Genomic DNA, 21,793 nt, shown 5'->3' with positions numbered 1-21,793 from the left:
GTGGGTGGATACCGGTGTGGCTATGGCTATCAGTGACTCAAATTTCTGCTATCAACCAAGTGCTCTCCTTTACCTATGGTAGATGCTACACACCAACTCAGGTACCCACACTTCACATTTAACAGGTTTATGTTACAAAGAAATACGAAGGGAGCACATATGATGCAACTACAATGATACATTCTTCTGGGTCACAATTTAACGGGATGAAAGTCGTTAGAGAAATATTGTGGCGTTTATATATAATATGTTCTTCCTGTCAGATATTTATTTTCTGAACCCATAAGCAACCCTATTAGCAACTGTAACAAATATTGAATAAAATTGAATAGGACAGTTTCACGATGACCTGAAAATTGTTATCCAGTTGTCAGCTGACAATGTCCTAATGCGCCAAAAGCTAGTTTGCGCCGGAATAAATAATATTGTGCAGTTTACCAGGAAAGTATTTTCTATTTAACATGATTGTCTACCTTTGTTATGCACAGACCGAAAATTCAGCTAAATTAAAATGTTGGACAGTTGATGTTCAAATGTATGTAAGGGTATTATTGACAGTGTTCTGTGTCCAGTGTTTTGATAGCATCTCTACCAACTTAAATTTATGCACTGAGTATCAAAAATACTGAGAACAGCTTGTGAAATCAGATCCTCGAAGGTGTTTGTAATCCTCAAGACACTGCCAGACATTACCAGAGTATTTTTTAAAGCAGTAGATGAATTTATGAAAAACACTAAGTCTGCTGTTTTGAGGACCATGTAGATATTAGGGTTTTTTTCCGATAACCACTTCAGCATTACTAAAATCCACTACACCATTGTAGAATTCAGACTCTACATTTAGGTTTCAGAACTTACACATGTTCCTGGTAGATTTCTTTTTATTTGTGTACAAAGCACATCAATACAACTTAATATCTCCAAATTATACTTGACAAAAACCAGAATGAAACTAATACATACAGATTTCTTTCAACAAAACATTGCACCAATTCTCTTAACACTAGACCTGAATTAATAACAGCTACTTTCATTATTACGAGTCTAGATGCTGTATGAAAAGCATTAGGGTGTATTTATGTCAAAAAGACAAATATGCAGTATTATCACCATATCTTTCCAATTTAAATAATCCCAACAATTAATTAGGCTAAGAATAATCATCTATACATGTGCATTTGGCAGAATACTCGTGTGCTCGCCCACCAACCATTAAGCGAATTATGCGGAGGGCAGTAAGTAAAAAGATCAATAAAATTAACAATTTCACAAGCCATCTGATACTGTCTCCGGATTTCATATAGTTTTCGTACATATAGCAGAGATTCCACATAGCTTCGTTATTTTTCAGTCACAAAGAGACAGCAATGTACAACAATTTTCTGTGAGAAATTCATTTAAGTGACATCTCACAGATAGCAGCATAGGTGCTCAATTTTATATAAAAATTTGTGGCACAAATAGTATCTTCTTACACCAATCAACTGATTCAGTTTTAAATTTGTGTTAAAAGCATCATTATTTAATGAATGTTCACCATTAAGAGCTTCATAAACCAAATAAGCAGCAAATAACTTTACAGCAACATATTCTGTTAATATTCACTTTTCACGTGAAGTATTTGCAACACTTTAATAGATGAAACAAGAATTTTTGCAGCTTACAGCGACAACTACATGCAAACCATTGCATCCAAGCTTACTTTTAACAAGCAACACACACACACACACACACACACACACACACACACACACACACACACACACACACACACACAGAGGGTACAAAATTTCCATATCATCATTTAAACACAATAAGGTTGCGAGTTAGTTATCTCTCTCTCTCCAGTTTTTTGTCCAGTACCTATTCCTATTACGCAGAAAATTACAAAGACACACATTCAACCACACCTCACACAAGCGAGGATTAATGCACCCAGTCTATGAAAATTTAAGGGCCTGTTCACACACAACCAGACTCAATCCTTCAGAGGAAACTTAGTTAAATGGATAATAAAAATACCATTCTCTCACACATGCACACTTATTTTTCACAGGATATGCTACAAATCTGAAGCAGCATGGGGAACTTTGATAACAACTCTTCATTCTACAGTAGAGATAAAACATTTAAAGAGTTTTACACTTACATGCTCTTACTCATATTTCAATCTTTCTGTTCAAAATTGAAATATTTACAGTAGTCTGAGCCAAGTGGAATAAATTACAATGTTAATAGAATGGACAGAATAAATTAGAAACCTAAGAAACCGTATGAAATTAATACAGCAATCACATAGTTGGTCAAGGTTTATTACTGCGTGATGATGACATTCAAACACATGTAATATATATGACTGCACAGAAGAAAGTGGTTGTTTTGTTCCAATTTCATTGCTGTTTTTGCAGTTCACTTTTAAATAATTTCCTCTGAAAAAGTAAGTATTTATTCTTTCTTTTCTTCTGGTTTCTTCCCACCAACACGGATGGTTGCTTTAATCCTGTAACAGAAAATGAAAATTTGTATTATTTCATACACGCACGCGCACACCCACACACACAGGTATACATTCCGTAAGTTCTGTCAACCTTTCACAAACAATTCCATAACAATATTTGACTTAATTGTATGAAGTGATGTTGAAAACTATAGTCACTGCTGTTAAGAACAGAACCAGATATTAAAAGCAAAAAGATATTTAATATTTACACACTTAAAAAAGTTGTGAATATCTATTATTTATTTGCACTTAATCTTTCATAACAATACAACCAGTAACTAAACAGATACAGTTCATAGTAGCTAAAGTACTTTCTTTGTTAGAATTAAGTACAAATTACTTACTTTGATGAGATCTCTGCTATTTTGCTCCTCACTAAATCAATGTTCTGGTCAATCTGCACTTTGTTTGTTTCATAAACCTTTGGCAAGGTGAACAAGGCTACAAAAGCTGGAAACAAGAAATATTGAAATGTTATAATGACAGCATATAATTTGTGTAATCACACAAATACAACTCTCTTCTCTCTTAAGGTTTTCCTTTACCTATCGTAAGAACATCTAAGGCAATATTAATTGGGCAAGGAGGAGGAATATTTTGTGCTAATCAATAACTATTTTGTTTTCAAGAGAGGAAACCATGATTGCTTATAGAGGTGTAGTAGACTCCCTAGAGCGTATCTTTTCATTTTCACAACAAAGACTCACCACATTGAATTTAGAATCCTGTCACATTCCTCTACAGTGACTACCAGCTGATCAACAACTCAATAACGCTCTGCTAAAAGAATTTCAGTTTTTATTTCCCTCTCACACTGTTCCATGTTGTCTCCACCTGGCCAAACACCATTTTTTCCATGTAACTCCACATCAGTCTCATTTACTGCTTCTCTTCTCAACTGAAGAAACCCCTTCTATCTCCAGCACTTGACACGACTATCATCATTACCACTTAGGAAATCTTTTTTCTCCATTTTTTAGTGAAAGGCCAATTTGGAAATTTTTCTCTGCCAATATTATGAAACCTCTGAAGGATCTGTTTCAGTCACATATACTGCAGTCTGAAGATCTGATTTTGTTGCTTTTTAGAGGAAGGGGAAGGAGGAAGGGAGTAATTTGGGATGTTTAAAGCAGGTGACAAGGTTGCCGAGTACTTGGCATGAAGTTTGATAAGAAAAATGTGGTAAAGAGGGAAAAGGTGACGTATTTTTAAAAAGAACCCATTACAGCATTAGACTGATTTGGAAAATACTATACAGAGATGACAACAAATTTGAACTGCACTCCTCTTCAAGGTAAGCTTAGTGCATTAAGAATTTCAACATCTTTTTTAGTTTTTTAACAACACAAATTTACAAATAACACACGAATAAATTTTGGCTGGAAGGGAGACCTAACAAACACAAGTAACAGTGCTCACAGCTGCAAACTAGTCATGAAAAGCTGCAAGTTAACATTAAATCCACAGCAACTAGCAAAATTTGTGTTGAAAGTATAAATAACAGTGTTGGGAAGAGTTTTACTTTACAAAATTCTGTTCCTTCTTTTATGTCAATGTGCAGTAATGTTACTAGTGATTATTATTTCCACAGCATCCAGAAGGCACAGGAGAGGGGTGGGAGGGAAAGGGGGGAGATCAATTTTAATTAGGGGCAGCTTTCGAAAGCCTGAATTTCAATTCTTTAACTGCAGTTTAATTGGATAAAAGGTTAAGAATTAAGTTCCACATAATGACAATGGCTGATGAAGGGTTCCTCTCCATTATTATCCGTAACAGAACTGCTATTCAGTAAATACTGGGGTGTTCATTTAAGTTTTTAACAGAACATTTTTGGTTCTTAATAGAGGTAAATGAGCTTTATTTGGCCAATTAATAAGAAGTTTCTTGATGTAATATACTGAAAGTCACTAAGCATGCGGACAGTTGGTATGTAAATCATAGTTGAACCTCACTGCCAAGAGTTTCATAAGCTGCTATGAAATGATCATTGGTCAGGATACCATATCTGGAGCTGTTCAGCTGCCCGATGCAAATCTCTGTATTTGACACCACTTCAGCGATTCGTGCAACGAAAGTGAGATGAAATCATTTGCAAAGAACAATAAAACTTACGAAATCCTGATGAGTATCAACAAGAGCAATGGCTTTTAATAAAAGAAATCTGAATTTTTTTTAAACTATTATGAAGAATGCTATTTGTTCAACTGGCTGCAGAATAAATATAAAACCCTGATGTTTTAGCCATTCTTTGCATACTGAAGTTAACAGCGTAGGAATGTGATCCTACCAAAAGCAAAGAAAATCTAACCGTTTTGAACTGCAGTCTTAGGCCTACAACAGAAAAAGCACTGAGCTGTAAGCAAGTAAAAGTGAGGGCACCTGAAGATGGAGATCTGTTTTTCCAAAAGCAACAGTAAAAAGGGAAACAGGAGAAAGAAAAAAGACAACAATATCAATTGAGGCTAAAACCTGAATTTAAAAATGTAGATATATGGACTTTTAGATATGGCAGTGGTATTGCAAATTTCAATTCAATGTTTTGAAAACCACAGAGTCAAGAGTGTACCAAAAACAGCAAATTGCAGGCATTATCTCTCACTGTGGACAACACAGTGGCCAACAGTCTTCAATTAATGAACTAGAGAAGCAGCATTTGGGTAGTGTTGTCAGTGCCAACATAAGCAAAACCGCGTGCAGTAGCCACAGCTGTTAGGACAATGGGACAAAACTGGGCATTAATGAGCTATGGCAGCTGACAATATGAGTGCCTTTGTTAACAGCACATCACCACCTTCAGTGCCTTTTGGGGACTCACGGCCACATCAGTTAGACCCTAGATGACTGAAAAACTGAAATCGGCACTGATCTGACCAGGAAACAATCTGTAAAAGCAGATGGTAGGGTGCAAGTGTGGTAGAAACACCCTGAAACCATGGACCAACACTGTCAACAAGGCACTGTGCAAGCTGGTGGCAGCTCCATAATGATGTAGGCTGTGTTTACATGGAATGGACTGGGTCCTCTGGTCCAACTGAATCAATCACTTATTGGAAATGGTTACATTCAGTTACTTTGGGACTATTTGCAACCATTCATGCTTTCATGTTCCCAAAAGGTGATTGAATTTTTATGGATGGCAATGTGCCATGTCACCAGGCCACAACTGTTGGCAACTGGTTTGAAGAACATTCTGGACAGTTTGAGTGAATGATTTGGCCACCCCTCAATATTTCAGCAAGGGACTTTAGCAACTGGTTCAGTCCATGCCACACAGAGTTCCTGCTCTATGCCAAGCAAAAGGATGTGTGACAATATTAGTAGGTACCTCACGACGTTAACCTAATTGTATACTGCCTGAACCTTCTTACAGAGAAGATGGTGAAAATCTGACAAATCAAGTCTGACTTAAGTAGGGTAGGGGCAATGATTTAACAACTAGGAAGAAAGAAAGTAGAGAAAAATCAAAGTAAAATTCATGTGGCCAATCCTAGCTTTTTGCATTTTATATCATAATATCAATAATTTTGCTTAATTTAATCTGTGGCTGTATTATATGATAAATATATTATACGGCTATTATGGCAAGAAAAATGTGTGTTTAGCTGCCACAAGTAAAAAGCTGTTTTCAGCACTTGCACAGGCTGCCAACCATTGATGGTGCCCCATCTCCTCCTATTGCCCCTGGTGGGGCAATGTCCTTCATACTGACAGGCACCAGCTCCTGTGCCACAGAATTGTACTGAACTTTCAATATATGTTTCTTATTGCACTCTGAGTTGGAATACAAGTGGCAATTAGGAGAATTTTCATGTGCTCCACTTCAGTGACTTTCACGTAACTTCTCCATGGAGATGGTACTTTAATCACTTGGCAGCCAACAGCAACTTACCAGTTGCTTTGGAAAAACTTGTTGCTACATTGATTGTTCATGCTCCTCTATCAAGTGGAACTGCTGCTGTAGTTGCTGCTTCCACTGTATCATGACTCTGCTGAAGACTGGGATGCTTATGAAAATTGGCTCCACCAACACTTCGTCAAATTTAAGGTGACTAAACGGGATATTTAAGGCTTTGTTTTGTTTCTGTGTCCTCTCGTCTACTAGTTGTGTCAGTTTGCCCTCTCGCAGGAACTGCCTCGCACTACTTTGATAAAATGTGTAGTTTGCCGTCCTCTTATCACAAGTGCACCTATTTTATTACTGCTCAAAGTTTTACCAGTGCCACAAGCTGCCCCATCAATCTTCTTGGGCTTGGATGGCAGAGCTGCTGGGTTTGGGCCATAAGAATCACATCACTGCTAAAATCTCCGAAAAATCCTATGCAAACGCCATGGTTTGCGACGATCATCCTCCTCACAGCCAACAAGGAAGTTCGTCAGAGCCCTTCAATGTGAGGATCTGTCCTTTGAAGACACTGCTCTGTCTTTTGAGGTATCCTGTGCAGTAGGCCACTAAATCAAGTAATTCAGCACAGCTGTTGTTGGTAGTGCACCACAGTGGAACATAGCAACAGGCTCACCAAGCAAAGAGGAAGTCTGTCGTACCAACCAGAAAACCTGGCAGCAATGAGCAAACCCATCGGCAACAACAACATGCAACACATCCATCATGCGCCTCTTGCTTTGTGCAAGACGAGAGATCTGTACGACACAGGGGGGCCATCACATCAAGTGTTGCAATAAAGGCCGTATTCAGTCTTCCTCTGAACAAATGTTTCACTGCTGTCAGCAGATCAGAATAAACACTTTTATTGAAACATCCATCACCGCAAGCAGATGCCAGAGCTGCTGTTTGGCTCTTCAATTCTCCAACATACGCACGGCTATCCAACACTGTCTGGTAAGGTACAATGAACAACATATTCCTGTTATTGATCAATTTACTGCCACCACAGCTTACAAATCTGCAGCCCATCCAATCATCTATTTGACAGTCTACTGAATTCATACAGAGAATTTGTCTGGTTTAGACGATTACGTTGCTTTTGAATATTCTATTACTGACAGTGTCAATCTTATCATAGGATCATGTCCTTCACTAAGTCCTGGATTAATTGTGTAGCTCTGCAGCATTTTTTTTTCCTTTTCTTCCAGGTGTAGTCCATTCCAGTGTTGTCCTGCAAGCAAGTTGAGTCCAAACTGGATCAGTTGGCATCACTACACATCATTCAATCAATGTCAATGATTGAGTGGACTGTTATTAGCGATTGTTTTTTACGATCGTTCAGCTCCGATTTTGCAGACTCTTTAAAGTTACCATAAAAGCACAGTATTACTTACACACACCCTCTGCTTCTAACTGATAATTACCTACAAAATTTGCCCAGGGTCAATTCTTTCCCAAAATTAACTTAGCTGAGGTTCTATTAGATGATGCCTTGAAACAATTGCTTGAAGTGAAGACACCTTTCAGTCTTTATCAATATCAACATTTGATGTTTAGGGTGAAAGGGTACAGCTATTTTCCAATGCTTTTTGAAGCAACTTTCGGCAGAGGTTCCTTGCTGTATTAACTATCTTGACGACATTGTAGTAATGGACACCTTGACAGGCCAACATTTACGTAACCTCTGTTCTCTATTGTTTAGCAAACCATAGGCATTAAGTGTAATCTTACTAAGTCACAATCTTTTAATCCACTATGGTTTATCTCCGTCCTGATTTTTCCATGCAGGGTGTTGAACCACTGGAACTGCATTAAACTGCTATTATAGCTTTGCCTCGTCCTACCTATCTGCAGCAACTACTGCATTCATTGCAGAGTTATCTTACTATCACAAGTTTCTTCTGTGTGGAGCTATTCTGGCTGTTGCTTTGTAAAAAATGTCCAGTTCAAGTAGTAGCTGGCCTATAAGCATGCATTTTTACAGCTTAAAAACGAATTACGCTCTGCACCTTGCCTTGCGACCATCCAACAGAGTAAACCTGTATGTCTAGACCATGGACATCCCAGTATGGGGTGGGAGCCATTCTGGTCCATCATTACACGTCTAGCTCTGAGCAACGTGTCACATCTGCATCCAGAACGCTCACCACAGCTCAGAAGCAGAATCTGCAAGTCGAAAAGAACCCCTTGCAATTGTTTATGGCATGAGAAAATTTCATGTTGTCTTATTTGGTAACAAATGCGACCTAGTCACTGATCATAAACCTATAGTTAGTGTGTTTCACCTTTCAGCTGCTTTACCTGACGAAGCAGCTCATCATCTTCAATGATGAGCCTCATTTTCGTCAATATACAATTACAAGATGTATTTCCAATGTATGTCGCAGCATGCAAGTGATGACACATTGTCACGGCTGTTTCCAAACTGACACGAAAGCATGAGACTACAGAGGAAAACGATGGAAAAACTTTTTGCTGAAAATACCTTATTCTTATGTTTTTATGGTGGGAATTCCAAATTTGATACTCAAAAAACTGTATCACCCACCATTTCTTCACATTTTACAGTTCAGTTTATTAAATTAAAGCGATTTTTAAATTTTAAAAGGAAGTGTAATTAATGTAGATGATGTTGGTAGCACTGCTGACAACATTTGCTGGCAAAAAAAGGGTCGATTCTATTTTTGTGTTAACAGATAGTGTTTTGTTCACTGTCAAACTAACCTCACTTTCTCCGCTGCCTGTACATATGCTCAGTACAATGTCTAATCATAGTTGTAACAACTCTGACAGTTTGTTATATTTGTGGTGATTCTGTGATTAAAAAGAGCAAACAAACATTACAGATGATTTAAATTCTATTCCAACAGAAATATTTTCTGGTGTACGTTCAGACTTAGATGAACGAGATGATGATGAATTCCATTAGCCCAAATTGTTCACTCAGACCGAGCTCAACAATTTGGTTAGGGATATGGGTGTAACGAAAGAAGCAGCTGAATTGCTTGGCTCTAGATTAAAAGAAAATAACGTATTGGCAGTTGGAACCAGCATATACACACACACAGAGAGAGAGAGAGAGAGAGAGAGAGAGAGAGAGAGACAGAAGCAATTTCCCAAGTTTTTCCAACAAGGTGGTTTAGTGTACTGCGCAGACATTCCCAGTCTGATGAATGAGTTTGGTATTGAATACAAAATGGAAGACTGGAGGCTGTTTATTGATTCATCCAAAACTACTTTAAAGGCTGTTTTATTACACAGTGGTACCATGTATGCATCTATACCTGTTGGACATTCTGTACATATGAAAGAAAGCTATGAGAACCTAGAACTAGTGCTAAATAAAATAGGCTATTCTGCTCATGGTTGGATGATGTGTGGCAATCTAAAAGTAATACACGTGCTCCTTTGTCAGAAAGGTGGCTTTAGCGAATTTCCATGTTTCTTGTGTGAATGGGACAGTAGGGCTAGGGATCAACACTGGTGCAGAAAGAACTGGCCTGTGAGGGAGTTTTTAGAACCTTGTGAGAAGAACGTTCTGCGCAAAAACATTTTAGATCCGAGAAACTTACTCCTTCCGCCTCTACATATAAAGTTAGGCCTAATGAAACAGTTTGTAAAGGCTTTGCCTGAAGATGGACCATGTTTTAAGTATCTCAGCCAGAAGTTTCCACACCTTTCAGAAGCTGAACTAAGAAAGTAGTCTGTCAGACCTGGCATTAGAAAATTGATGTTTGATATTAACTTTGAATCCACAATGACCTTAAATGAGAAAGAAGCATGGGTATCATTCAAGCAAGTCATTACAAAGTTCGTAGTACAAGAAAGACGCAGAATATGTTTCTATTATAGCTACAATGTTAAAGAAGTTTAAGACTTTAGGATGTTTAATGAGCCAGATAGTTCACTTTTTGAAGAGTCATCTTGATTACTTCCTGGACAAAATGGGAGATGTCAGTGAGTAGCAAGGGGAGCATTTTCACCAGGACATTAAAGTGATGGAGAAACACTACCAAGGCTGCTGGAACATCAACATGATGGGGGACTACTGTTGGTCACTTCACTGAGAAGTTCAGCAAGAAGCTTCAAAGAAAAAAGAGAAAGAAAATACAATGAAATTCCAGTTGACAAGTTAAACCTCTATTAACAAATATCATTGTTTTAAGTAGCTTACTGTAAATGTAAAACATGCTTATGTTGTAACGAAATGCTGCATTAATTTCCCCATTTACCGTATAGCATATGGTTTTTATACTATATAATATAAAGCATATTGCTCGGAAACTGGGTGATCCGAAAAAGCTAGGCCTAGATTTGGATTCAGCTCATAAAAATCTATAAAGTAAAAAGCTTTTCTAAAAAAAATTGGTTGGCCTGTGATAAAAGTTTCTCCGTTTCCAGCTGCAAGATTGCATCTGCCGTAGCTGTGGACCCAGTGCTTAAACATGTTCTGCACATGATTCAACACGGGTAGCCTGACCAACCTCTGGGCTGGGCTTGGCATTCGACCCATTGTGAAACTTCTATGCTTTCTACCATCGTCTTTTCCTGTAAGATGGGGTCATTCTCTCCTCGATAAAAAGAAAGTACTACTCCTGTTGCAATTCCAGCAACGCTGTGTAAGAAGTTCTCCAACCTGTTACATGAAAGTCACTGGGGAGCATCCCTCACCAAACAATTTGCCTGTAAGCACTTGTTCTGGCCTGGTATTTACTGTCAGATGGCGAGCCTGTTCGCGGCCACTCAACAAAGGTGTCACACTGATTTTCCTCTTTTGGCAGCACCCACACTGTCTTGGGAATGAACCCATATCAACTTAGCTGGAACTTCTCTAGACACTTCTTTAGTGTTGGTTGTCAATGCCTTTTGCCATCTTTCTTATGCCTTTTGTTGTCCACCTACCACAGCAGATGCAATGGTCAACACACTGTCAGCAATTTTTTTGTATCGAGTGCCTACCTTAAATGGTGGTTTTGAACAATGGTCCTCAGTTTTTCCGCTCAATCCTTTGAAGGTTTTTGCTCACACAATGGCAGCTGCTGCATTTTGACACCTCCGTCCAACCCAGAATCTAATCATGTGGTAGAATCATCGTATGGATTCTGGAAACGCAGACATGACTCCAATTTGGGAACGAGCCCAGCTGAACACTTGCATGGCTAGCAGCCATGGATGCTGCTCCATCTTCTGCTGGTGCTGCTGCTGCTGCCAGTTTGCCCCCCGAACTGTGCTATTGGCCCAAGGATTCAGACAGCAACTGCATTGGACTCCAGGCATCACCCACACTAACAGGCACTATGAGCACCACATGCTCATGCTGCATGTCAACAAGTGCCTTGTGGCGCACCACTACCATCAGCTACACCATCAGGTGTGCAATGCTGCTTCCTCTGTGGACTGTCATCTTTTCCACTTGTGCCACTATTCACTGCGCGCAGCACATGCCATGCCCGCCCACCCTCCTGATGTGGTCACCAGCTGCTCCGACAGAAATTCACCACACACTGGCAACAAATATCCCAACACCTCTGCAGTGCCTTCTCTTGCAGGAATGCTGGGGCTTCATTGGCACAGCTACAGGTGCCTCCTATGCCAACCACTGCTGCTGCCTCCACTACCCTGGTGCCTGCCAGTTACATCACCTCCAAACACTGCAGCTGCCCAGCTCACAGCCCCTCATACAGAGTGCGAAGTTGACATGATCCTTGCCTACAGGGTGCTGGAGTTCACTGCCTGCTTTCCTACAGGAGAAGTAGTGTGTGTCCATGCTAGCACCATTTCTGGCTCTACCCCCTAGTTTACATGGACCGGAACCTGTTCGCACCCATGACAACCAATTCTGACACTATGGATGTTGCAGAAGAGCTGACCTCAGGGCATTCCTCTCCCCCCTCAGCAGCAGTGTAGTAACTATCATGTTATTACACCTCTACCACCACTGCTGCAGTGCATGTCACATTTGAGTAGCGCACTGTTCAGCAGCTCCAGGCACCCCACCGGAGGCCACCGACCACAGCCGGCACCCCAGTCACCTGCAGCAGAAAGCTAGCAGACCTGGCACGCAAATACCCTTTATATTGTCAGTTACCGGCTCCTACCAGCCACTATTGTATGTGTCACGCAACTAGAACTGTCTACATATGCTGTCACAGTGACCAAGTAAATAGTTGATTTCTCATAATCATGTTTTTTTAATATGTTCGGAGTTAGAAAAAAGGTACCTTATGCCCTGCAGGGAAGTTCCATGTGGTAGAAGTACATTTCAATGGAATACTATGGTTTAACAGAAATTAAAATTTGATCATCTGTGTTAAAAGTAACTGTGCTAAAAACTAGAAGCTGCCCAACACACCATAGTAGCCGTGATTGTTTATTACAAAAATGTATGTAATATGTTTCATAGGAAAATTCTATTGTAAAATATCACAAAATGTAACAACCACCCCCAACCCCCTTCCATAATTGTTTTAATTTCCAGTTTATGCAGTCGAGTCTAGGCACTCATTTTATTACACTTGCATGAAATGCTGAATAGTATGTTCCTCACAGCCTTCACAAACCACAGGCAGAACAGTCTTGTACTGAAGTGCGTTTTGCCACCGTCCTCTTAGCAAACCATGCCAAGTGTGTGTGTGTGTGTGTGTGTGTGTGTGTGTGTGTGCAACTTGTATGGTCTCTTCCTTGCAATTAACCCCCCCCCCCTTTCCCTTTTAACAGCAGCACACCCATCAGCGTTTACACCACTTTAAAAGATCAGTGTCAAATGTTCTGCAACAACATATATAATATGGCTCAAATTAATCATGTATTTTCAATATGAAAGCACATCTAACAAAAATGGTAACGAAATAGCTTTAAGATGAATTCCAATGGTCAACTGCATATAATGTTCTATGGGCTATGTTAAATTGCTGACAAAAATTACCTATGATGATTAGAGTCATGCCATTGAACCACGCCCCAACATATGTCAGGCACCACAGTAGGACTCCAAACTTAATTGAGTCTACAAGGTCCTCTACCAGGAACAGCCGCCTCAGTTCACATGCTGCTGCATTCAGATGGGCAACAGCTAAGTCAGTCATCTCACGTACTTTCTCTTGCGGCAGGGTCAGATCCAGTTCTAGTATGTCCCTATAAAACAAATTCAGATTATTTATTTGCCACTGACCGCATATCATAGAATAGACTCAGTGACAGCATGTTACAAATACAAAGTATTTCAATTTAATATTCATGTTACACATATGAGGGCATGTTGGAAAGTAATGCCCTCAAAATTTTTACGTGGAAACTCAAAGCTTTTTTTTTAATGAAAAACTTTATTAACATTCTATACCTTTATCCTTCATGTATACACATTTATTTCTAAACAGTCACTCTGGCAAACACATTTCTACAAATAAGACATCTGTTTATTGATACAATCACCATAAAATGTCAGACTGTTGACAGAGCCACAAACTCACCTGAGCTTGCAGTGCTGGATCACTACAAAAGTGAAGTCTTCAAAGGTGTTTTGGAAACCTGAAAATCAGATGGGGCCAATTTGGGCCTATGTGGAGGCCAACTGATGGTAGTGAATACTAGGTGTCTATCAGATGTCACAGCACTTACGTGGTCCGGCATTGTGATATTGAAGGAGAGGCTGCTCCACATGTTCAAAATATTACAGCACACTTTCTCAACATGCTACAACTGGGAGCACTCTAGCAGCAGAGCAATGCAACTTACATCAGTTAAGTGGGAATGTTGAGTGAGTAGTAAGCACTACATGTAGTAACTGAACTGGTGTTGAGATCAGAATAAAAGACTCTGAGGTATTACCTTTCAGCACACCCTCATACAAATTAGATATCTTACTTAAACCAGTTATGCAAACTTAAATCAGAATCTTTAATATCAGTTTCAACATTACAGTAACGAAGAATTCCCTCATATTGTAGAATATGCTTGTCATCTAAGCGGCTTAACTGTTTAATGACGTGTTCAGATCAGAGTACGACGATTCAATCAGAATTCACAATTCATTTAAGAACTTTGGACAGTTCACTTTGTGATTTTCCTTTGTGTCCTGTCTGTGCCTAAGACATTCTAGTGTCAAAATATTTTATTTGTATAGTTCTTAAAGTAGAGCAATGAGGGAGAGATATTTACAACTGTCATTATTTTCACCTTAGTTAATGAAAGAGGGCAGCGTTCCCTGGGGCCAACCTTACACACTATTCACAGTACATAATGTAGTCACATAACATGTTACAGCTACCACCTTAAATGTGAGGGGCAGTGAAATGAAAATGTGAAAGGGGAAAAGTAAGTGAACTGTTTACTTTTGAAATCATAATCACAATAACTTAATACATTTATCCCACTGTGGGGCAAGACTGTCAATGCCTCCAGAAAAAAAATATTTGCAGTAGCCTATGGAACCATGATTGCACCAAAGCATACAACTATTCATTCGAAACATCACATCAATGTCCATGTATTCCTTTAGCTCCAAAAAGATGGGAACGTTTGCGGAGAAATTGGGGCTGTACGCAGGATGTGTGAGGGCTTCCCAGGGCAACTTCTGCAACATAGTTGAAGCAACCTTCAGTATGTGGAAGGGTCTTAAAATGACATCAGGTCAAACAAAAAAAGAACTATCAGGGCTGGATTCTGGGAAGTCCAGTTGATCATAGAACAAATACTGAATAAAAAAGTTATGAAATTCTGAGAGAAAGATACTAATGGAAACGAGAATTTTTTGAAGAAAACTATATATTGGAAGAATAATCTTGACTAACACCATGTGTAAAATAAAATTCCAATGATTTTTCTCTTAGTACTTTGAAATCAAACAGTTCAACAGAGACTGGGTCCTCACCATTGTTCAACTGTGAATTGCAAAAATACAAGAATGAGGCAATTGAAACTTCTGAACCTGTCTCCATCTTTAAGGAGCGAGGGCAAAACAAATGTCTTTAGACATCAGTACAAGCCCGATATCTTTTTTCTTCAGGTCCTTATGTGAAATATACATTGCTGGTGTTAGAATCTAACTGCAGCCAGCTACAAATGCTGGTTCTCTAAACTTTCTCAACAGTGATTCGCAAAAGCATCTTTCCTCCAGTGATTCTCATTTGGATTCAGAAAGTATACCTGTAATGCATACACATTACTCAAACCTGATAACAAAACGAGCTGCACACCTCTAAATTACTCTGATGTCTTCCTTTAATCCTACCTGGTGTGGATCTGAAAAACACTAGCAGTCCTCAAGAAACTTATTTTGGCCAAATCCCACTTACTGGGGTACTCCTGACTTGCCAAACGGGAAAGCGCTGGTAGATTGGCACAATAAAAAACACACAAAATTTCAAGCCTTCGCAACCAAAGGTTGCTTTGTCAGGAAAGAGGGAAGGAGAGGGAAAGATTAAAGGATGTGGGTTTTAAGGGAGAGGGTAAGGAGTCATTCCAATCCCGGGAGCGGAAAGACTTACCTTAGGGGAAAAAAAAGGACAGGTATACACTCGCGCGCGCGCCCACACACACACACACACACACACACACACACACACACACACACACACACACACACACACACACTCGCTGTCATCACAAGCAATATTTCAGAGAGCAATTACTTTTACAGTTCTTCTTCTTCTTCTTCTTCTTCTTCTTCTTCTTCTTCTACTACTACTACTACTACTACTACTACAACAACAACAAAAATAATAATAATCTCACTTGAATGGATGTCCATCTGAAGTGGTTTTCTGAACTGCCTGCAGCACAGTCTTGTAAACACGGAAACTAATTGTTCCCGTCAGAATTGCAAGTGAGAGATAAGCAATAACACTGATGAGTGAGACATAAGTCAGAGACAGCAAAATTCCCAGCACACTTCCAAATACAATGCCAGACTTCTTTGGGTCCCTCCAGTAGATGAGCTCCACAACTGCAATGAGAAACAAACATTCATAAGATTCAAAACTTGGAAAGGTATTTTTAATGTAATAATTTACTTATAAATCTTGTAACAAAGGGTGTAATAAAAAATCAAGGAGCTACTTCATGTGATTTTAATCATGTATATTGTGGAAACTTATGTAGTTGAACTGGACATGAACAGATACCCACTCAAATTTAGTAAATGGCTCTGAGCACTATGGGACTTAACATCTGAGGCCATCAGTCCCCTAGAACTTAGAACTATTTAAACCTAACTAACCTAAGGACATCACACACATCCATGCCCAAGGCAGGATTCGAACCTGTGACCGTACCGGTCGCGTGGTTCCAGACTGTAGCGTCTAGTAGCGCTCTGCCACTTCGGCCGGCTCAAATTTAGTATTTGAGTTTATATATACAGTAAACCCAGGAAGAGAAGGGTGACGACATAAATAATTTGGAGTAACTGATCGAATGCATGAACCTGATGTGCAAAGAGAATTCACAAGTTATGGAAGGACAGCCCCACATTTAGCGGTGAAATATTTGTTCTTTGGAGTTTCTTACCCACAACATGGAAAGAAAAGTAATTATGGGGTCTCCCAGACCTGCACTGAGTTCAAATAACCTCTCAACAGAAGCCAGAGAGAGGTTCCAATGAAAGACTACAAAGAGCAGAAATGTGTTTTGAACAAACTAGTTAACTGCATGTCCAACATGGCACATTTTCTATGAAAACAGTTTATATTAGTAAATGTAAACAGTTTGTGTGTATGGTTACATGTTTGTTCTTTCTTTATTACTAACACTGTGATACTATAAATGTCCTTAATGAAACATCCTTAAATTCAACAGCAAAAGTTAACCGAAAGAAACATATTTGCCTTGTTTCAAGAACTTTATTGTTTTTATACAAATTCAGTTTTGGGATGTAACCCCATTCTCTAGCACGTGACTGATCTCAAAGATGGTAACTAAGGAAAGAAACATGTTAACTTCTTAACTTATTGTTTCTTGACAATCTATAAAAATTGTCCAGTGACAACTTGGACACAGGTTACAAGTCTACAACATTCATTAGTGCAGCATTTATGAATGAATAAAGGTACAATGGAGTTATGTTCACATACATGGGAATTTGTACATCAATGTACAAATGAAGGCACCAATGTGGTCATGTGTACATGTCAGGTATCTTATTTAATTTATAGTATTTCTAATTGAGTTAGTTTTGTACCCTTTTCTTCCGAGTGTACAACTTCTACACGTAATACATATTTATGGCTTTGGTTTAAGCATTATTATGTAATGGATTCCTTTATCTGAAACTTCTATGGTGTTCTCTAATCCCTGTGCAGATTGTCCTCCCAGTCTATCCAATATAGACTGACATACTTGGCAGATGACCCTATAAAACTTTTTGAACAAGCAGAACTTCAATGTGTTTGCCTTCAATACTACACACGAAGAATTTTTCTGTCTTGCTGCTTGTTATATTTTGTTAGCTGGAAACGAAGAATTTTTGCATCCAACACTGTTCTCAAATGACAACTTCAGTGATGAACAATGAATGTCTTTTAGTGTTTTAGATTTCGATTTATTGTAATCAGACAATATTAAAATTTAAAATAAACTGATTGGCTGTAATATTATCATTGCTTACTTTTGTATGATCAACACACTAAGTGATTTATTGCTCTAGATATCTTAATACGTTGTTAGTTTGTTTCCCAAACCAGTAACTCTGCAACGGCTTCAGTTGCTGAACATATCTGTTTGACTCTATTCACAGATTCCTGTTGATGTGCAAAGTTATTTGCTGTTATTTTTCTTGAAGATTTAATATATTTCATTCTTTGAAACTGAGATAGTACATCTGAAATGAATGACTCATACTTTTAAATGTCATCTACGAGATTGACACAATGCTTTTTCATAGGCAAAATGAATACTGTATTGTTTGACCCAAGTTGTTTCCCCACATGTTAGTAATATAAACGAGCACAAAATTTGTGTACTGGAGAGTAAACATGACAATTTCGAAATAATTAACTACCTAGTACAACATATTGCACATAGGGCGACGCAGCAAAAGGGAATCAGCACTTAAGACCCAAATTTATATTATTCTGAGACATGCGCATCTGCCAATATGAAGGCAATTCCTAAAAACCAACGAAAAGATGCAAGTAACACTGTCAATATGTCTGAGAAGCTAGAAATGAGGTGAAAGCGATAAGAATTCTGTCTCATCAGTTTGTTAGTATTACGTTCGATCAGTACAGATCCAAGTTCATGTTGCAAATGCTCGACATTGTTCGCCAAACCGCTCCACGGCAGTTCCGGACCAGGAAATTTGGCGTCTTTGCTGGAATCAAGTTGTTCACAGACAGAAGTGCCCCCACGTGAAAACGAGCAGCTGTTATGCGCTACACGTGGCAGCTGCGCCTCCCGTCAAAAAAACACGTGCAGTGCCGCAGCGGCGTGCGGATGACAATACGAGGGAGGCTTACCTGGCCCCCTGTCCACGTACTCCTCTGCCATTTGGCCCTGCGACAGCTGCTGCTTCGGCCTGCGACCCATTATGAACACGCACACTAACACGTGTGGCCCTGCGACACGCACGCGCTCGACAGAACTGCGGCTACGCGCGCCGCGAGCGCCGACCCCCACATTTCGCTGCCCACTCCAGCCGCGGCTGCCACCGGACCTGTCCGACTCCAGCGCCACCGCAACACAGCCCAAACCACAGTGCGGCGCTTACTTTGAATTACTTGAAGCGCCCCAGTAACGACTTGCACTTGTCTCCACACCGATTATCACCAAATATCCCAAAAACTTTCTTACACCCCCTTCAAAGCATTAACAGTAAGCTTTGATCTCTAACGTGCATGTCTTGCAAAGCCAGTGCGGACTCCGCACGATAGGAGGATCCACAATGAAACTTTTAGTCGCTAGACTCCCAATTTATCGGCGATTTCTCTGGCTTTGGTAATTTAGTCATTTTTATTTTTCGCACTTTATTACCACGTCATCTGGTCCACATTCCTTAGCGGTCAACCCGTTAAGTGTTAGTAGGCAAACTAAATTGAAAGTGCGTATTAGAACAGGAACGGTAGTAGTTTTGACGAACTGTATCAAGTAGCCACTAAACGGTGAATCAAACAATACAGTGGAATCTCGATATTTCGATATTTCGAGTCTCGGAACTGCGAGTTTCCAATTAAATTTCCCCCACCTGCTCATACCATAACATCTACCGAACCATGCCTCTTAGTTCTGTCGTTGTCAATGGCCCCACGCATTTGCTTCTCCATGTTTTTCATTGTTTATACAAGCAAACCTTTGGCTGAAGGTGTTTTTCAATATCAGTGCAGTACAGTGTTGTGTTTCGTTTTGTTTGTTGACTGCTTTTGTTTGTACACCTAAAAATGGGTGCTGTAACTAATGAACAAAATCTGTGACTTTGAATGTTAAGTTAGAAACACCGAAACGACTTGAGAAAGGAGAAGCGAACTTCCTCTCTAATACGGTGTCGGTGAATTTGGTCACTGGCGAAGAAGCCGACTGAAATCTGAAGTTTTCTGGAAAGAAATGCTATAGAGAATCTCTTAGGCGAAAACTACGTTGGGGTTACAAAACAAGTAAGGCGTTGTGCATGTGGTTTATTTTCAACAATTGTTTTATTTACAGTTTGTCCTGGTCTCGATCACTAAGTATTAAGACTCCACTGGTTTTCGTTATAAAATCAATGCCAATTAAGACAGCTATTTCAACGCTCCTGTTGGCCCACAACTTAGCTCTACCTGACGTGCCAATCTGTACATGAACAGTACACACACTTCATTTCGTAACGAAATGAAACTTGTGAGAACAGATACCTCGCAAAACGGCTTGCACAGTTTTCGGGAGGTGCTTAGGGGAATCCCTTACTCTTGATGTCTCGCATGCAGAATATTACCATAGCACAGGAAGTAAGGGCCCGCAGTGATGATACTGACGGGGGATAATCAGTGGAACCATCCTACGAACACTAGGAAGTTTATTTTCGGCAAATATTTGCCAGCTGCCTAGCATACCCACGTAGGAGCACTGTTTCACAGTATGTGTGACAGCAGTCTGAAAGGGACTAACTGGGCAATCATCATGTACTATCCCGGAAGCGACTCAAGCTAGTGGGTCAACATGAGAAACCCACCAAATTATTACAAGCTGGTACGAGAAGACGTAATTAGAGCCAAGAGTGGGCAATAAAGCATTAAGAACAACTTATTCAGCTGTATTACAGAGGAGCTTACTGAACTTTTCTCGCACTGGACTCAGGTTGTGTAACTACAGCCACATACTAATCGCACTGTTGAGGACTCTGGTGCCTTCATGCACTACATGTAACTTAAGCTAGGTCAGCTCCGAGAAATGAATCTTTGATCTCCCTATAATAACGGAGCGCGCCAATTTGGCTTTTGTTAATATATTTTACTGACTCATCTTTGGTGCCTACATTGACCTTCACTCAAATCAGAGGTGTGTGTATATGCTTCTTACAAGGAGATCTGGATATTTTTATTGTGGGCTTACGTACAAGATCCATCCACTTTTCAATTCAAGCTATCTGTCCTCCACAAATCTATATTTTATAGAATGATTTTCTACAAACCATATTCTGTCCTGAAGAATTTCCGAAAGTAACGGGCAAACGATGCCGTGCTTCAATATCTAGGAAACATACTTTTACAGATTATTTTAACATGTCTTCTTGATTTCGCTTTTGTAATACAGTTTCACTTCGGGCAAGATTTCTTTCATCCGCTAGTTACGATCTTTTATGACCTAAAATTTTGTAAGTTTCTCTGAGGTAGATCAGCTAAGCGCAAGTACAGTAGAAAAGACTTCAGCCACTCTCTTCTCCATTTGTAATTAGGAACGGAACAAAAATTACACTGGCTACAGCATCTATTAACAGTAGACTTTTGATCACTAGGTAGTCAACGGTATGTGCAGCGTGTATCTAGAGACGCTTGACAGACACAGAAAGTATCTTTACACCACATGGAATGGACAACAGACGACTGTACAGCATACAAATAAGTTTGAAAATCATTTCCTAACTTTTTCGAAATCTGTATGCCCTGATTCTTTTCGTATTCAAGCAACACACAGCTTGTTGGCAGTAAAGAGCACCTGTCACGCCAAATGAGAAACCGCCGCTTTGCTGTTGATATTCTTTTGATAACGAATATGGTATCTTAAAATTCGCAGGAAATGTAACACCATTTATAGAGAACACTGAATTTTATACAGAAATGTGTCCTTATGATAAACTTCACAAATACAGGTGTTACCAAACTGCAATCAACGCACATCCGCCAAGGCGAGTTTGCCAACATTCTCAGCGGGCTGGTGGTGTGCAGGGTCTCCAACTAATTCAGCGGCTGCTATGGTGCATCGTGTGCACGCGCTTTTACGCTTTAAAA

At 39.6% G+C, this 21,793-nt stretch overlaps 1 protein-coding gene across 2 annotated transcripts in view; it reads right to left on the bottom strand.

Annotated features, from left to right (window-relative positions):
* Positions 1-863: 863 nt before the first annotated feature.
* The window catches only part of LOC126092060 (reticulon-4-like), a 366,544-nt gene continuing 345,614 nt past the window's right edge, over positions 864-21,793 (bottom strand). For both annotated transcript variants that reach the window (XM_049907466.1, XM_049907468.1), the window contains 4 exons: positions 16,116-16,326; positions 13,309-13,517; positions 2,845-2,950; positions 864-2,500 (listed from right to left, as the gene is read on the bottom strand). In XM_049907466.1, the coding sequence (XP_049763423.1) occupies positions 2,446-2,500; positions 2,845-2,950; positions 13,309-13,517; positions 16,116-16,326 (581 nt within the window). In that variant the 3' untranslated portion in view covers positions 864-2,445. The remainder of the gene's footprint in view (positions 2,501-2,844; positions 2,951-13,308; positions 13,518-16,115; positions 16,327-21,793) is intronic.

The sequence above is a fragment of the Schistocerca cancellata genome, chromosome 7 (assembly GCF_023864275.1).
Source record: "Schistocerca cancellata isolate TAMUIC-IGC-003103 chromosome 7, iqSchCanc2.1, whole genome shotgun sequence".
Classification (NCBI taxonomy): Eukaryota; Metazoa; Arthropoda; class Insecta; order Orthoptera; family Acrididae; genus Schistocerca; species Schistocerca cancellata.
Note: the sequence above shows the minus strand (reverse complement) of the source record. Positions and strands in the feature narration are given on the sequence as shown.